Genomic DNA, 17624 nt, shown 5'->3' with positions numbered 1-17624 from the left:
GGTGGATTAGACCTGATTTGATCTGAACTTGTTTGGCCTGTAAGGACTTCTGGTTACAGCCAGTTTACAGTCATAACCATTAGCAAGGTGCTTGCTAAAGAAGCAAGACATCTTTTTGTCCGGTAAAAGCCCCCAAACATGCTTTGCATACAATGGACCACTTTACTCAATACAACACTGACACACATAAAATGACTGGTCTATCCCTGGGGGTGCTTGTGTTAACCAGTTTTCCGATGCCCCCTTCCTTTTGCTTTGAGCTGCTTGTCAGGATGAGGGATTGTGCAGACACATCAGAAAGCTGCAATTGACATGGCTTTTAAATTTCAGTGTCTGGGAACACCAGAGGGCAATTCTGTGCCAGCTCCTCCTCTATTGTGTTGGGAAGAAGATTTCAGATATAAAAAGCACTTCATATTCGGTTGTGAAAATAGACATGTGACCATTGTAGACAGGCCTGTCTGGGGAAAAACAAAAGGAAGCATCACCCTGGGCCTTGACAGGAGGGTGTGACTCAATAGAGGTGCCAGGATTCAAATATAGGCCGGGCCATTTGTGGGCGGGCCAAAAATGTACGTTTTTTGGTTGAGGTAATGTCGGTTTAAGCATCGCTGTAGCCTATTCTAGACATTATAGCTTATTACATGCTAGGCTTTATCAAAGTCTCACCAGATATGGCAACATGTAATCAATGCAAATGTTTATTATTCTGTGTAGGCAACACAACAAAAATAAATTAAAATGAACAATTACATACAATTTGTGTAGGTTAATTACGTTACTATCAATTATACAGTAAGCTATACCCTTAGCATCAATGGTCGTCTACCAGTGGAGCTATGTCAGGTAAATGGTACGCTGATGGTCTGGGAGTCGTTTTCCAGGAAAATGTGGTCTCCTGTAAGTGCATTTCATGCAATTCTACATCGTTTCAGTAACACTTGTCAAGTCATAACACCGGGAACCCCCCCCCCCCACACACTATCCTGCATCAATTTAATCGTGACATGTATCAAGGGCACATATTTCAATTGGAGAGAGGAGTCACCACTGGTGTGACCTCTGACCTAGGCCACACTCCCTGTCCACCTCCATGTGACCTTACACAGTGGATCTGTGAACCAACACAGTCTACAGTACAAGTGCCAATGACACAATTGTAACCTGACACTCTTATTCAATTTAAGGCTTTTTTTGCTGCCAACTACACAGCATTCAAAACATATTTAACCATCCATTGTATCCTACCACAATGTATTGTACATGGGTACTAAAGACATGCCTAATGTATGTTAAAAAAGAATGCTGTAATCTCAATGATTGTTATGGCTCTCAATGTGGAAGTTCTCTTTCACTGTCAGACTAAATAGAAGTGTTAAAAAAACAATGGTTAGTGACCTCAGAGAGTGGACAAATGATTTATGACATCACAGAATGGACAAGTGGTTAGTGACCTCAGAGAGTGGACAAATAGTAAGCGATCTCAAAACTGACCAATGGTTACTGACCTCACAATGTGAAAAACTGGTTAGTGACCTCACAGAGTGGAAAACTGGTTAGTGACCTCACAATGTGAAAAACTGGTTAGTGACCTCACAGAGTGGAAAACTGGTTAGTGACCTCACAGAGTGGAAAACTGGTTAGTGACCTCACAATGTGAAAAACTGGTTAGTGACCTCACAGAGTGGAAAACTGGTTAGTGTCCATCATATAGTGTACAAATGGTTAGTGACCTCACAGAGTGGACAAATGATTCATGACCTCACAAAGTGAAAAAGTGAGTTGTGTCCTCAGTGTAAAAATATGGCAAGTGATCTCACAATTGTGGAAAAAAAATATTTTAATTAGTGAGACTGAAAAGGGTCATGGCTCGATGGTATATGGTTGGATGTCAAGCCAATTCAACTCAAGTTTCGCTACGACAGTTTGAATTTGCTTGGCTGACAGCTGTCACAGCTTGTATCATCAGGTGGGAAGTAACTGAGAAGTGAACATGAATCCATTTTTGTTCAAAGTCAATTTGGTGCAACTCGTCCCCTTAGTTGTTGGTGACCTCATAGTGTACAGATCCAACTAAAGTGCACGTGCACTTTCACTCACGTGAACTACAAATAACTCTGAACCTCTCTTAGCCCTGACCTAAAAAAATAAGTGATTCTGACCAAGGGGAAGGCCAAAGGGGTTATTCTCTTACCGGTACGAGTCTTTCTCCCCTCCCTTCGATATAAAGATGTGAGTGTTTACTGCCTTGAGGCAGTTAGACTTGAAAGTGGGTTGTCAACTTCATCTAACACTATTTCACAAGCCTCTCCATCACTGTGACAGTTGTTGTCAGGGAAACGACCTCTAGCCATGGAACATGGATTCATTATAAAGCAACCTCTGTGTTTAACCGTTATGAAATTATGTCAAACATCCAGTAAGGCATACATGACAGACAAGGTCAACTCCTGCACACTCAATGCAATTACAAGGCAACCGAAAGGCAATTAGGAGTCAAACACTGAACATGTGTCTTAAGTTAGGACCTTTATCAGCTACTGTTAAGGGACCTTTGTTTTTCAACAATTTCAGAAATCAGGCCAGTCTGTGATATTGTCCCCTCTGAGCAATGGTCAATGGGATTGATTCTGGTCCACAGAAGTGAAATGCTCTCGGCCGGGTCAAATTGAGAGTGATTAGGTGAGTTATTGGGTTATTTGGCCTCCCCTTCTGGTAGCAACATTGGTCCTCCATCATGACCAGCCATTGACAGGCAAAGACTGTTCATGATAAACTCAGGTATGCAATCCTAAGCACAAATCAATCGCCTGTGAAAATCATCCCGCTGCACGATGGGTTTTGTTTACACGTTAAGCAGTTCCTTTGGGGACGTGGCTAAATCAGAAATACAGTGAAACCCTTGAGCCCTTGTTATAAGAGCGATCTCATTATTTTACCATCCAATTCAGTCTTAGCCTTTTTTGGGAGAGGAAGAGTGGTATTAGAATGGAGACAAGGTAAAAGGGTGAAAGAGGATTACAGGGAGACAATAACATGATCAAAGGGGGTGTGAGTGAGCTGACACCCATCAGATAAGCCAATGGCGAGTGACTTTGTTCACCTATGGGAGGGGGTGGGGGGGGGGGGTGAAAGACATGAAAATAGATTGAGGAGGAAAGTCGATGTAGGAGGGTGGGTTTGGGAAGAGGAGGAGAAGGAGGGCTGATGAGGAGGCACATGGCTGTGTGTGAGCTCAGAGTTCTCAAGGATGACTACGTGGGCAGAGCTAAGCCGATCCCAAAGGAGACAAACAGGAACCAAATCCCCATGCCCCATAGCGAGGCGGAAAGTGGCAGAGGAACAAGGGGAGGATTTTAAACCCCTTTACTCACCCCTCTTCGGCTGGGTATTTATAGCGGGAAGTTTCACAGCAATGAATATGTGTAAAATACCCATTTGTCCTGTGCCCCAGGCCTGTGGAACAAGAAGATAAGATTTGGCTTTCATCCTGATGCACCCTAGTTGCAATGTTAGCCTCTGACTTTATTGACTTAAACCCTTTTACTCCATGAGGATCATAGGTTATCCACCTAAGCCTCTATGAGCCAACCCAAGCGGAAAAAAAGTATACTTATTTGTTGTATTTTTAGTATACTAAAGTTTGCATGTATTTAATGTGTTCCGTAGTTAGGGAGCTAACTAAGGTTAGTTCCCTAACCCTAATCTTAAAAGGAGCATTGAATCTAATGAATAACCAAAGTCTTAAATGTGATTGTAAACCAAAACCCTAACCCTAACCCAGAATGTGAATGTTGAAACAATTCAATCAGTGAAGAGAGTATAACCTTGTCTCCAGACGTAAATCTGGTATTTCAGGCACTGTCCAATCACTCAGCATTTGATATGTTCCTGAAAAAGGACAAATAAAGAGTTAATTTCCAACAGAGAGCTAAGGGAAACTGAATACCATTTTGCAGCGGCAAAGACAATCAGTGCCTCCTTTAAATAACGGTTGTCCTTGAATAGTTTCAACATCGATCTTTTCTACCTCGTGGTCTGGGGGTCTTCATCATAAATCCACCTAACTTTTCAAATCCGTAACGATATGTGTCAAATAAATCAAAGCAAGGGCACATAAAATGAAGAGACCTGGCCTTTTATCTCGGAGCTTAAGGATAGTTTTATTGATGTCTGGGGAAAATGAAACCCATGAAAAATGAACCAAGGCTATTCAGTAAACCAGGTCTAGCCAATGCCATGCTTTGACTGCAATTTGCTCAGTCTCTTGAGGGTTAGGCTATACCGCGAGCATAAGCACACTTTTATCTGCGTGATGTTCCCCACATAGAGCGTGTGGATGTGATAATAACTGTAGGAGCCATTCTGAGGTGGTCTGTTTGTGTGTAATTTATATATTGGTCTGTCACGTCACAACTTAACATTATCAAGATCAAATGCTTTATTTGCCATACAATCAGATTGTTAGGAATGTGATATTTATTGCACACGTTTTAAAACGATCTGAGTGAGTCAAGACATCTCACTTTGAATGGCCTGATCAGTCCTGATGTTCCAAATTGCCCAATTAAGTCAATTCCTACAACTCCCAAGATTCCCAACTACCTCCCACGCGAGGTCCTTCTGTTGAACAGCGCTGAGCTGACGCTCTCTGGGTATCTCTGGGAATCACTGGCATCGTATGGGTCAGAGTGCAAACACTTTCCTCTGATGTATTCGTATGAGACTTTTTTAGGAAGTAAATACAAACCTCGCGTTTCGATAGCTCCACCCAAGAGATCAATTGTTTAGACTTTCATTATATCAGAGCGCGTAAATAACAGTATCTGCAGCCTCTGCATCAGTGACTACTTGGACAATTTGTTGGTTAAACCTGGTTAGATAGTCACTATAATAGCTGTCCTTCACCTTTCTGACCTCTGTGTTTGAGGAGAATAATAGGCCTTATGTTTACCCAGCATTTTTGCAGGGGTAGTGAGTTAATAAGCATAGGTGGAACATTGAACATTTTCAAGTCAGTGAAAGATTGTCATTTTTTGTACGTGGACGATCTCACGTTACGGCCCTGTTTGCAGAAACAATTATACCTCCCCGTCTGTGTCGTGGGCTCCCCGCCACGCAAATATGAATGAACTCCTCGGGTGCCGCATAAAGTGCATCTCCCATTTGTCCCGCCTTAATAGCTTTTCTGGATGGGAAATTGAAAACTAAACCATCGCAGGCCGATCTGTGTTTGTGTGAATATGTTCCGATTGGTCTAACAAACTGCTCTCCCTGCTTAACTATATGTTTATTCAGTATTGCATTTGACGCAATGTGCCTTGGGAAATACTGATGTAATTTGAAGGCGGCAAGTCTAATCAAACCAAAATAATATCCTCCAAATATAGAAGCACGCCTGTCACTTTTAAGCAATATGACATGGTGATTTGATTGGGGGGTGCGACTGTCCACGCGTAGCTCAACAACAATACACTGACGACAAGCGTTCAAGGAGCTGCAAAAATACTCTACATATTATAGGCTACTCTAATTATGTTTAGCATGTCTCAAATACGAGATCCTTCTCTCGGTCAAATGTACATTTATAGCCAAAATCGGTGTTGGACATGCATCGTAGCCGTCTGAATCGACTCTTACTACAAGACAACTTGAAAAGGAAACAGGCTATATCTAATAAATTAGACACCTATTGGCCACGTCAAATAACTGGACGATATTCAAACAACTAAGCTTACAAGGAGACCAGGAGTATGATTTGGGGGCCTTAGCGGGAGTGTCACTCGGCCCAATTAACAAAGTAACAGGAATGCTCTATTATTATGTTCCTGCTGTGTCTGACGCAGCATACATAACGCGCCGCTTAGGCACGGATGACTTGTCAGATCTTTTGAAATGACGGCAGTGCAACTTTTTGACCAGTCGATGATTCTCCTTTATAAATGCCCCGATCAAGAAGTATCGATACCATTCCAATTGGGCATGTCACAAGTTTGGAATGTTTGGGATTTGGGATAGTTTGGGATGAAATCATGCGTAAAGCTCATAGGCTATTTGGGAAGATAACCTCACTAAAATACTGCACGGTTCTTCTTAACAGATGATAATAAAAGCAATACAAGTGATAAAAGCATGTCTCCGAGCTTTGGAAGATCATTTTTGTTATCATTATCATGTTATCTCCCCTCCACAAAGAGGGGAATTCAAATGCAGGCCTACTAACTCCCCATATTGTTTTCATACATCATTAGTTTCAGACACTAATTAATGTAGACCTATAGCACAATCAATTCAACATAATGTCCATATGACATTCATTCCTAGCTGTGATATAGGCTACAGTAGGACACACTTGAGACTCATTTCACTACGTTTTGTTGGTATTAACAAAAAAGAACAATTGGGCATGTAAGCCTAATCATATATGAAATGCTAAAAAGTACATTCACAAGTGTGGTACTTGCATGACTTGCAATATTGTGGTGCAATTACAAGCCAAGAGCATTAGAAGCAAAGAAGATTATATGGGCATTTGCAGACATCGGAGGCAAAAACTATTTGGACAGCCAGTTTATGCAATGGGCTTCCTACGTAATGTCTCTTACGTAGGTGAGAAAATCAATGTTGAAGGCGGGGCGATTCAATATCAAAGTGAATGCAAACACTGTTAAGCAGACAAAAAGAAGCAACATTGCACGGATTGATCGTTAGTTGAGCTAAATCTTCCAAAGAGCATAACTTCGTGTACCGTTGTTACTAAAGCGCAATCCCAATCAGGACCATGGAGAGCTCCCATCTGTGGGTGAGAGCGGTGGTTTGCGCTGCGCTGCTGTCCCTGCTGTGTGGTGCTGAAACGAACGACTCGGAAATGGAAGTCGATTTGGAAACGAGAGCCATACAGGACTTCTATCCACAGAATCCGAATCTAACGAACGAAAAGAGGCTTGTAAGTTTAGCTGTATTTGATGTAGACAAGCTCTGTAACTTAGGTATACAGTCTTATGCCAGCTCTTAATTCTGAAATGTGTTAGCTGAACAGACTACTGAATAACTTTAGAACTGTACAACTTTCAGATTATTGTCATTGGTGTTTGATATTTCGCCAATATAAAATAGTGTGTACCAAATAGTTGTGTACGAGAGAGTTACTTATGTATCATCGTCCATTTCTACAGCTTGGGGCTCTACAAGAAGTTCTTGAAAAACTGCAGACCAAAAGAATTAACCCATGGGAAAAGAAATTTGGACAAGTTCCCACGGTAAGGTTTACACTCTTTATTTGGTCACTATCTCGATGTTGGTCAATAATGAAGGCTGTAAGCCTTATGTTCATATTAAGTCAATTAGCCTACCAAATAACAAACGATACAGTTTGGTTCATTCGCCTACGCATTCAGCACTTTTGAACACAACAGTTGTATCTTTACGAGCAATCATCATTATTGTAGACGATAATGTACTAATAACTTTTCCTTTCTTGTTCTTTCTTGTTAATCTCTTTAGTGCGACATGGGGGAACATTGTGCAGTGAGGAAGGGCGCCCGAATCGGCAAAATGTGCGACTGTCCACGCGGAGCATTGTGCAACTTCTTTTTGTTGAAGTGCTTGTGAATTTGACTTTCCAAATGCTTCAATATGTGTTAAGGGAAGAGCGTAATAGGCTATTAGCCTGTTTAAGAAATATAATTTGTATAAATATTTTTCAAATACAGTCTTGTTTTCGAATAGTTATGGCGACAGTAAAAAGATGGTTCACAAGTTCCATTAAACATTTAGTTGTCATATAAAGTTCATATTGTGCATTAAAGTTCGTCATAACTTATTTTCTAAAGCAGTCTTTGGTCTCTGAAGTCATTGTTTCCAGTTTTGTCCGAATTATGTTGAATGTCTGATGCTGCAACAAAGCATAGAAAAGTAGAAAATCAGTTTGTGATGCTTCACAAATTAATATTTTTTACCATAGAATATGCATTTAGGACGGAATCCTAATCAAATCAACTTAAATCAAACTTTATTTATAGAGCACATTTCATACACGGATGCAACACAAAGCGATTTACAGGAATGTTAATGAAAACAATTAAATGACAACGGGACAAAGAGGATTACAAGTAGGCCTATAACAGCTATGGGAGAGCAGTTAACTTTTACTTATCTCGTGATTTTCCCACTTCTCTCTCCAAGTGAATCCTAACATCAGGTGCTTAATTCATGTTGGCTCTGATGCGCAGTTGGGATGGAGTTGCACAGAAAATGAGGTGTGTCACATTGACAAGTCAGATAAACGCATCCTAACTCTGGTTTTACGCACCGTTTCTCCCGCTACCCTTGTTCACATGAGAAGGTGGAATATGTCTATCAAACTGCAGGTAAAGCATGGCAAAGCAGCTAAATATAGCTTTAACAGCATATATAGAACAATACAATGTATATTTTCAACGTATAAACAACAATACCATGTATATTTCCCGGTATTTCTCGTATAAATCCGCCTGTACAATTGAATGTAATCAACATTCACCACTTATCCAAATGTTGTGTTTGGAACCTAGGTTCATACAACAATCTGGAGGAAAGTATGCCTTTGTATTTCCCATAAATTCTCAAGAACATTCAGGCTAAATTGTGTTTATTTTGATCATAATCGTTACAGTAGTAGGCCTTCTGCGCACGTCTTTTGCAATGGGGAAGAGGAGACATGCTCAATTGGGATTAGCAAGAGAAATACATATAGCGCAGCCTACCTTTTGTAAATATAGCGCAGCCTACCTTTTTTGTTGCCAAAAATATAGTGAGATAAACGTCCACAATACAAAAGTTGAGGGAAAGGTTGGGGACATTGTATCACTGTGCCCTCTCGAGGCTCAATCTCGAGGCTCGCGAATCCTGCAATATTGTATCGATGATGCTCGTGCAGCTCTTCAGACTTTCGCGCGCCTGTCTGTCTGCATCATCAGCACCAATCTCACGGTCAGCACCTTGTTTTTGGTTTACAGTCAATAATGGCATGTGTTTAGTTGCAAAAGAAAAAGAAACCTATTGTGATCCTACGTCTCGTTTATGAAAAAATGGCTTGCATATAAACGGACACAAACTGGGCTAGACAATTATTACTCTTATTGGATTTCAATTTCGCAGAATTTCACTGCAGATATATAATTTAAAAGAAAGTAGCTAACTACGCCACCCCTTGGTTTACACTAGGAGGAAAGAAGAGCTCCGCCTGACAATGGAATACACTCTATAATCAAACAAGACACTGAGAGAAAATACGGTTCAGGTTAATTAAATGAACAATAATGGACACCATAGTCTTGGACAGGAATAGCTGGTTGCATCTAAATGAAGCAGTGATTAGGACTGCCCAATGAGACCCGAACAAATGTTTTTTCAATAGTTTTTTCAAATATAGGCATACCATGAAATAACCATCAAATAAAAGCTGAAAGCCTATGCAAAGCTTGAATGTGTGATTACAGTCTTTAAACCTGATGTTGCGTATATGCAACATTTACACAACATTAGCATTTTAAGTGACAATAGGCAACCTTTGCCAAGCCTTTGTTTATTAGGAACTATTGTTCAAGACAGTAGTTTCCTTTTGTAAATTGATCGCATAGACATTTTACCAGTTTAAAGAGATTGTTGCCTATATGCAACATTGGGTTAATTCACTCCAATTATAGTTATTGTACAACTAGCCCATAGGGTAGTCCAGGGAAATGGATCACACATTTACAGGTGTATGTGTCACAGGTGACACAGACTGTTTAGCAAATTCAGAGACTACTGTCCACTAATGCTTGCAACATTCACCTTTACTATTGAGTGCTTTAAAACCACATGTGATGTTCTTTGACATTTATATCCAGTTTGCTGTGAAATCAGGAGTGCTATGTTTAACTGGTCCAATGTGAATGCACGGTTACATTAAATCTATTCACACACAGTGTAATTCAACACAGTTTAATATACTGTTCCTATATGTTTTAATATATCTAGGCAACTCACATGGTTGTAGTGAAACCCCTTCATAATTTTTTAGCACAGTTTATCCAAGTTTGGAATAATAATATTTTCTGGTGTCAAATTGTGGGGTCAGGGTAATGGTCCTGCCACTTGGGGGGTCAAGTTAGTCCGGGCTTATATCCCCTAGGTGAGTGGCTACTGTGAATAAGCACAATAAACATTGTACCACTTTCTGAGAGGAATTCCTAATATGTATTCTATTTGGTTGCATTTCAAGTGTTTGTCTATGTATTCTCGTTGGCATGACAAGGATCTTGTTTGTTCGGAATGTTTGTATCTCAGACTATGATGAGAGTCGAGGTTAAGTTGCTAGCTCGAGAGAGCTAGCTAGCAACCGACTGTGCCAGCCACTGTACTAGGCTATATAGCTACATGTTGATGTATGTTATACTGTTATGAGATAATTTGTGCTTGTTTGAGAGGAATAAATAGCGACCCCTTTGACCATAATCATCAATGGAGTCCTTGTGTGTGGCTATGCAGCAAGGGAACCAATGCAGCCAGTCAAAAAACAATACACAACACAGAGTAGCTTACCATAAAGCCTACAGTAGACAGTATCCCATTGACAGTGTATTCTGTGGTGTCTTCAGTGTTTGGGAATGAGTTACATGTATACATCATATTGGGACATTCTACTACGGTCTACGTTATCTACTACAATATATGACAACGCTTGTTGGACTATTATTACATCTACTGCCATGGTCTAAGACTTCCTACGTTACATATGCATGGTCTGTTTGTGTGCTGTGTTATGGACTTCTTGCAGACCAAGGCTGTGTTCCAATAATTTCCTGATTCCTTATACACTGCACAGGGTGAATCTACTCAGGGACTACAGTGCCCTCGATAAATACTGGAAAGAGGAAGCATCTTGGAAAGAGGAAGCATTTTGTCTTCTTTTAGCTCTATACAATTACTATGGGGTCAAAGACAAAATGCTTCCTCTTTCCAATACTTACGAAGGGCATGTATATTTCTACAAAATAATGACGCAGACATTTGGCAAAAAAACAACAACTAAGTATTGCATCTTTAAAAGGGAAGCGAGCCAAGGAGTTTGAGGGGTTTACCCTCAAAATGTAAAAATGTGTGAACTCTCTCTACCTACCTATGGTCACATTAAGCCACCCCTATCGGTGTGGTAACCAATTACCCTCTGACGTTGTTTTAACATGCTGCTCCATTGTACATTAGTAATTGCTTTGCGATGGAGATCAGTTGATTGTCAATTACACAACGGTGGAATAAGGTCAGCATCACATTCCACTTGTGTAATAAACCACTCAGGTTCATACAGTTACTATCACGCAAATACTAAATTATGTTGGTGAATGTTAGTTGAGTAATTTACAGAGTAAATACACCGGTTCAGGGGCAACTCAGTATAAAAAGTTTTCAGAATATTCAAAATGCATACCAAGTCTCAAAGAGAAATATTTGTGTTACATTACCTCAAGCTCCTCAGACATGCAAAGCTGTGAGAAGATTGAGTGTGTTTTACAATGAGTTGTTGAAACCATCCCCCCCCCCCCATGTTTTTGAATGCCCACACCATGTAAACATCAGAGGGAGTACAAAATAGAGCAGACAACTCATCTGATATAAGTAGACGGCCTCCAGCTTTTACTTTTCAACTGAGCCGAACTGCTTTCAACTTCAGTGGTATTAGATGGTGTGTTAGCCTGTTAGCCCTAGTAAGATATCTACACCCACACACAATAGAAAACAGTCCAGATGAAAAATAAAAATACCAATGCAATGACTGTATGGTCAAAAACCCAGCCACCTAAATCCCTTTCAAAGCAGCAACTTTCATTTCTACTTCAGATGCTCTAACATGTACGACATGTAAATAGTAATGGCCAACGAGGTAACACTTTCACACAGATGTTCGCTGTCTCCCACTTATTTTGGATATCAGATGTTGCAAATCGTTCAAATGAGTTAGCGCCAAGCACCCCAAGCTCATTAAAATGGTGCATTCAAGATACAACAGTGCTGAGCCAGCAGGTGACAGACAAACCTTGCATGTTTTGTTCTGCTGAATCATCATCTCCACTCGCCCTATAAAACAGCAACACCACGACAAACAAATCTTTTTCACTTTTTTGTTTTTATTAAGAGATATATTACAAATGCCTAGACTCCTCGGGGTGTCTTGAAGTTCATCCCAACAGTGGGCTGGGTGACCTGCAGGTTGGACAAGCTGCCAAAGTCCTGCAACAGAGGGGGAGAGAGAGGCGAGTCAAATGGAATCCCACCGACTAACTACAACAGCACACCACACGTTTATGCCAACATGATTTAGACGGATGACACTGAACGTTAAAAGATGTTTGAAAGATACAGGGTCTGAGAGGAACGGGCATTCCAACAAACACGGGAAAAGCTTTCAAGTTCTCTATTCCTGTACTATCAATGACCTGGCAACAGTCATACCATAGCCACTTTCGATACAGGGTTTGTGGTATATATATATATAAATATTCAAACACCGTAAGATTTCGCTTCAGACAACAGCCATCCCTGAAATAGCATATGGAGGTACTTAACAATCCCACCCAGCCACCATTTAGGAGACTTACCAGTAGCTTGAGCATCTCCTTGGTGTCCTGGTCGACCTCGATGATCTCCTGGTCCAAAGCAGATACCTGGAAACAGAGTGAATGCAAAGCTTAGTTACATAGTTGTGATAAGACTACTACCATCACCAAAGAAACGTGTGATTTCCACCATCAAACACGGTATAATTTATCAGTACAACGTGTACCATTTATGTACGACTCTAGGATACCAATTCAACAGGGCATGCAGGAGGTGGTGTCCTTGGTTACAATGTTCACCAGCATTGAAATATACTTAGCAGTAATCATACGTCTGGGACATGGAGGAAATGTTTGAAAGACACAGGGTCTGAGAGGAACGGGTATTCCAAACAAACACGGGAAAAGCTTTCAAGATCTCTATTCCTGTACTATCAATGACCTGGCAACAGTCATACCACAGCCACTTTCGATACAGGGTTTGAGGTGAAACCTTCTGGATAGACCTATAATTAGTATTTCATATCCGATACATTCTCCAGACATCAATACATGTACACATTCAAGACGCGTAGGTCAGGTATACTCATTGGACAGCGACTGTAAAGATGCCTCCAAGCATTTAAATTAAAAAAAAAAAAAAAAAAAAGTGTAATGTTAGCCCTCGTAGTCAGAAGGCCTACATCCTGCACTGGTACCAAGGGGAGGTTGGGTATTAGATGGTATACTGACCTCTGGGACGTAGTTGTCCCTCCTCTCCCTCTCCTCCTCCTGCAGCTTGATGGAGATGCCTCTGACTGGTCCCCGCTGGATGCGCTTCATCAGATGGGTCACATACCTGAGAGCAAACGTGCAACCATTTAACTCACTAATTGCCCAAGAGTTCCGGAACACTCACCACCTAGAGCGCTGAGTGTTTTATGTGGTGTTTACCTAGCAACGACGGTTTGATTGGCTACAAAATGAAGCATCGTCGTTTATGCATTTTTGGAGAATAAAGCCACCTTTGGCACTCTAGAATGTTGACAGATTAGGTCACTTTATTCACCCACTGCACTGACTGAGTTAGCTATCAAGAATCCATTCAGAATACTCATCACTACTACATGACAGAACATGCCTAATGTCCACAAAACCTACCACACAACCCCGGTAATGACCCGACCCCCCCCCCCCCCCCCCCCCCCACACACACACACACACTCCAACCTACAAGCATTTCGTAATAATTCTACACCAGCAGAACACACCATTGGTATGCATGGAATTTTTGTATCACCTAAAATGAGCACGAGACTTTTCACCCGGACATTTAAACGGGGGAGGATGCGATGAGATGTTTGAAAGACACAGGGTTTGAAAGGAACAGGTATCCCAACAAACACGGGAAAAGCTTTCAAGATCTCTATTCCTGTACTATCAATGACCTGGCAACAGTCATACCATAGCCACTTTCGATACAGGGTTTGATGTGAAACCTTCTATATAGACCGAGAATATGCATACAAATGTATAATGGGGCAGATTCACCCGATAAATTATACATTTCCCAAACATTGCAAAAACATCGATCTTGTCTGGATACTTGCCCGGTGTGATCCCTTGGGTATTGCTCAAAACTTGATTACCGACACATGCACAAATGAACATGACATACAAGGCTTGCCATGCTGTAGTCAAAGGTAGACTCAGCAATCTGACAGTAACATAGCTGTAGCTGTCCTACTGGCAGATGCATAGCAAAGACTGATCACTCACCAGATGTGTCAAACACATAAAACACCCATCACGTAGCATGTGCAGATGCCCATGGAATCGCTAACGAGCAAAGACATCTGGCTTCATGGAATCTAAAGTTGTCCCACTTCCCGTGGAAACACCGCAGTGCTGATTCTACCTTTAAACATGCATGTGCTCTAGCCAGCCAACTAGTCCTACACCCAAGGAAAACCAGCAAGGCTTCCGGACTCAAGGGCCCAAGCAGTGCATCCCTGTGCACGGTGTCAGTCCTCTACTCACCCAGCGATCTTGTTGCGCAGTTTCTTACTGGGGATGATGGCAATCTCCTCACACACCCTCTTGTTGGTGTGGAAGTCATTTCCCAGCCGGGTGTAATACTTCTCAATGATGACCCGGGCGGCCTTTTTCACCGTCTTGGTCCTGACTCGTCCCTGTTAAAACAGAAAGTTGAGTGGTCGCCTTTGGATCAGTCCTATGTTTATTATTGGTTACCATTGTGTGGGAGCTTCAGGGAGTTAAATGTCTAAACACTAGCATGGTGTTGTCTCTGGTCATTTTAAAAGGTATCCAAGAACTTGGGTTTATAGGTAAGGATGCCAAGATTGTTTTATATTAATTCCATCAATACCAAACATTAGCTCAACTGGGTTCCAGTACAATGTCTTGCAAATGGACAAGAAGCCTTAATGGCCGGCTTGGGTCTCATCTTGCAGTCTCATGTATTCATCAGGACGTTCACGTATCTCGATCACATCTCGACAAACTGACATTACGAATAATTGAATGAAACGTAGGCCAACCTGGCTAGGCTAAGATGCCAGCTAGGTCGAACGATTCTGCAGTAGTCAAACTTCCTACAAGCCAAAATGTGAAATAATGCAAACCAACGGGTATGTATCTAACGGCCCAGGTCAGCAATTTAGCTACAACATTCCACTGAAAAGTATCACTTGTCTTGAAACATAGAAAACGTGGTTGTGGCTTTGCACGTACAGGACAACGCTTCTTCCGTTAGCACATCGGAGATCCCTCCACCAAAATATTGTTCATAATTTCTCCGATTGGGCTCATTAAAGAGAAATACAAAAATGCATTTAAAGTAGACATTAAGCGGTTCACTATGTTGAAGATAACGATCATATAGTTTATTTATTATCAAGGATTGCAATAGATTCGAAGTGGTTATCAATTTTCAAGTACCCACCATGTTGAATCGGCCTGGTAGAAGAGACCGGACAAGCGCCCCGGCGGAAGTTTAAGAGGGCACGCGGAAGTGAAAAACTAATGCAATCATAAGCTGCACTGCCACGTAGAGGCGGAAGACTGACAATACCCCCGCTTTAGATCAACAAGTAAGTGTTTAGTACCAAAGTGAGTGATGAAAAGGCACTGCAAATACTCACTATTACTACTGTGTGTTACTCACACATAACTACACTAAGATCTAGTTTGACGTCCATTTGATATTCTGCCTTGATATCTGTTGTATCCGATTGAATGTTGATTGATTCTGATGATTATAAAGTTGGTTTTTTATTTCATGTGGTTACAAACTCTCATTATAAAAACTGTGATTTTGAACCTTTCTTAGACCTTTGCAGTAGATGTAATGATAGTCTGCCAAACTTTGTCATACAGTGCCCTGCGTAAGTAATGGGACAGTGAAGGACTGTCTTCTTTTGGCTCTACACTCCAAAAGTTTGGATTTTAAATCAAACAATTACTATGATGTTAAAGTTGCTGAAGCACGCCCACTAATTAAGTACACCCTAAGAATAGCAGTGTGTTGCATCGCAAGCACACTCATTAAATAAATGTCTATGACAGCAAGAAGTCATCAGCATAGGCAAGAGACACACAGGGTCAAGAGTTTAGGTTAAGAGAGAGTTTTATTTGACATAAAAAAGGGTGCAAACTTGAGATTCCCTTTAAGTGTGGAGGGAATTAAAGTTAAATTTCTGAAAGGTCCCATGACATGTTTCAGTTGAAGCCTCTGGGAAGTAGGCATTTTAAGACAGAAAGTTCTGGGCCCTTTTACTTTCTGTAACTTAAAAAATAAAAATTTAAAAATCAACAAAAAGGGGGGGTGGGGGTTCTTCACAATTGGAGCCCTTAACCAGGTTAAAGCGTTCAAATACATTTTGAAGTAACATTCATGTTTTCACACAATAATATTCATAATACAATTTTAAGACTTGACTCTTATATTCATAGCTTTGAAACCTTTACCAGAACAGGAGACAGAAGCTCTCAAAGCACTGTACAAGTTTGCTTTCCACAGCTTTAGAGGAGGGAGAGAAAAAAAAACAAAAGAAAAACAAGTCAACAAAATAGCCTCCAATTTTAACATAAAAAGAAGTAATCAACTTTACATAATTTACAATTGAAAATAATCATTACAATATTGCAGTCTTGTCTCTAACCACTGGAGCTCTACAGTGTCAGCAACTCTGAAAGTGATGTCAGAAAATCTCACTTGAGCAAGTCTTTGCTGTTCCATAGACAAATGCGAACAATAGTCAACAAAGTGTCTCTCCAAAGCTTAGAAAGTGGCGAGGTTGTTAGGAATGACAGTGAGACTGACAGAGGAACAGGCAACTAGGAAAATGATCTGTAAGGCCATGTTGGGCCTGTTACCCGCAAGCAGGATTTCAGTGTTCTCCTTTCAATGTACAAAGCATACCAGTGCAATTACCTTGTGCCCTAAGTCCACAACAAAAACCCTCAGGTTGGATTCATATAACCCTAGATAAAATACACAGGAGGCCTCAGGATACAACTGGCCGAAGACATCTGGCTCAGGGTCCTAGTCTTCTAGATGCTGCTGAAGAGGGGTAAAGCCATGGCTCCTCTCAAGCATCACAATGATTTAGAGGAGGTGATGTCACATCATGTACATGCTGCGCAAACGTTGGCAAAACATTTCAAGTATGTAATACAGTGAAGAAAGTGGTTCCCTTTATAAAAAAGGAAGACCCAACGGAAAAAAAAAGAAAAAGATAATAGGATTTCAAACGTATAACTTTGGTCATTGGAATAAAGCAGACGACCAGGCCGGGAATACTTGAGGAATGACACAATCTTCCTAAATCAGAAGCTAAAATACTTGTGGAAGCTTCATAAACACTAAAAAACAACTAAAACCTACAGCAAAACAACAACAAATATTTGATGGAATGTCAAAATATGGGACCAATTGCCATGGGTTGTTGCTCAAGCACTTGCCTGAGAAGACTACATTAAGCAATAAGATGGTGAAAAAAAAGAATAACATATATATCTACTTCCAACTGCATTTCAATAGCA

General features: G+C 40.9%; 2 protein-coding genes across 2 annotated transcripts; one reads left to right on the top strand and one right to left on the bottom strand.

The window, feature by feature from the left end:
* Window positions 1–6781: 6781 nt before the first annotated feature.
* On the top strand, window positions 6782–7611 carry cart2 (cocaine- and amphetamine-regulated transcript 2; the record flags this gene model as incomplete). The annotated part of the gene is made up of 3 exons (XM_083666035.1): window positions 6782–6946; window positions 7176–7259; window positions 7504–7611. The coding sequence occupies 3 exons, from the start codon at window positions 6782–6784 to the stop codon at window positions 7609–7611; spliced, it is 357 nt and encodes a 118-aa protein (XP_083522161.1).
* A 4518-nt stretch (window positions 7612–12129) lies between these two features.
* LOC310802355 (small ribosomal subunit protein eS17) lies at window positions 12130–15573 on the bottom strand. Its single transcript, XM_083666659.1, has 5 exons — window positions 15523–15573; window positions 14598–14749; window positions 13311–13416; window positions 12621–12686; window positions 12130–12252 (listed from the first exon to the last, which is right to left on the bottom strand). Exons 1-5 carry the CDS (start codon window positions 15523–15525, stop codon window positions 12175–12177), a joined length of 405 nt encoding a protein of 134 aa, XP_083522785.1. The 5' UTR covers window positions 15526–15573; the 3' UTR covers window positions 12130–12174.
* Window positions 15574–17624: the final 2051 nt, after the last annotated feature.

Source organism: Argentina silus (genome assembly GCF_951799395.1).
Source record: "Argentina silus genome assembly, chromosome: 3".
Taxonomy (NCBI): Eukaryota; Metazoa; Chordata; class Actinopteri; order Argentiniformes; family Argentinidae; genus Argentina; species Argentina silus.
Note: the sequence above shows the minus strand (reverse complement) of the source record. Positions and strands in the feature narration are given on the sequence as shown.

Excerpts from the sequence above, each read along its gene's own strand:
- LOC310802355 (XM_083666659.1), bottom strand. Across the intron at positions 12,687-13,310 it reads GGGACAACTACGTCCCAGAG|GTATCTGCTTTGGACCAGGA; the intron begins GTCAGTATACCA and ends CTCTGTTTCCAG. Across the intron at positions 12,253-12,620 it reads AGGAGATGCTCAAGCTACTG|GACTTTGGCAGCTTGTCCAA; the intron begins GTAAGTCTCCTA and ends CCTCTGTTGCAG.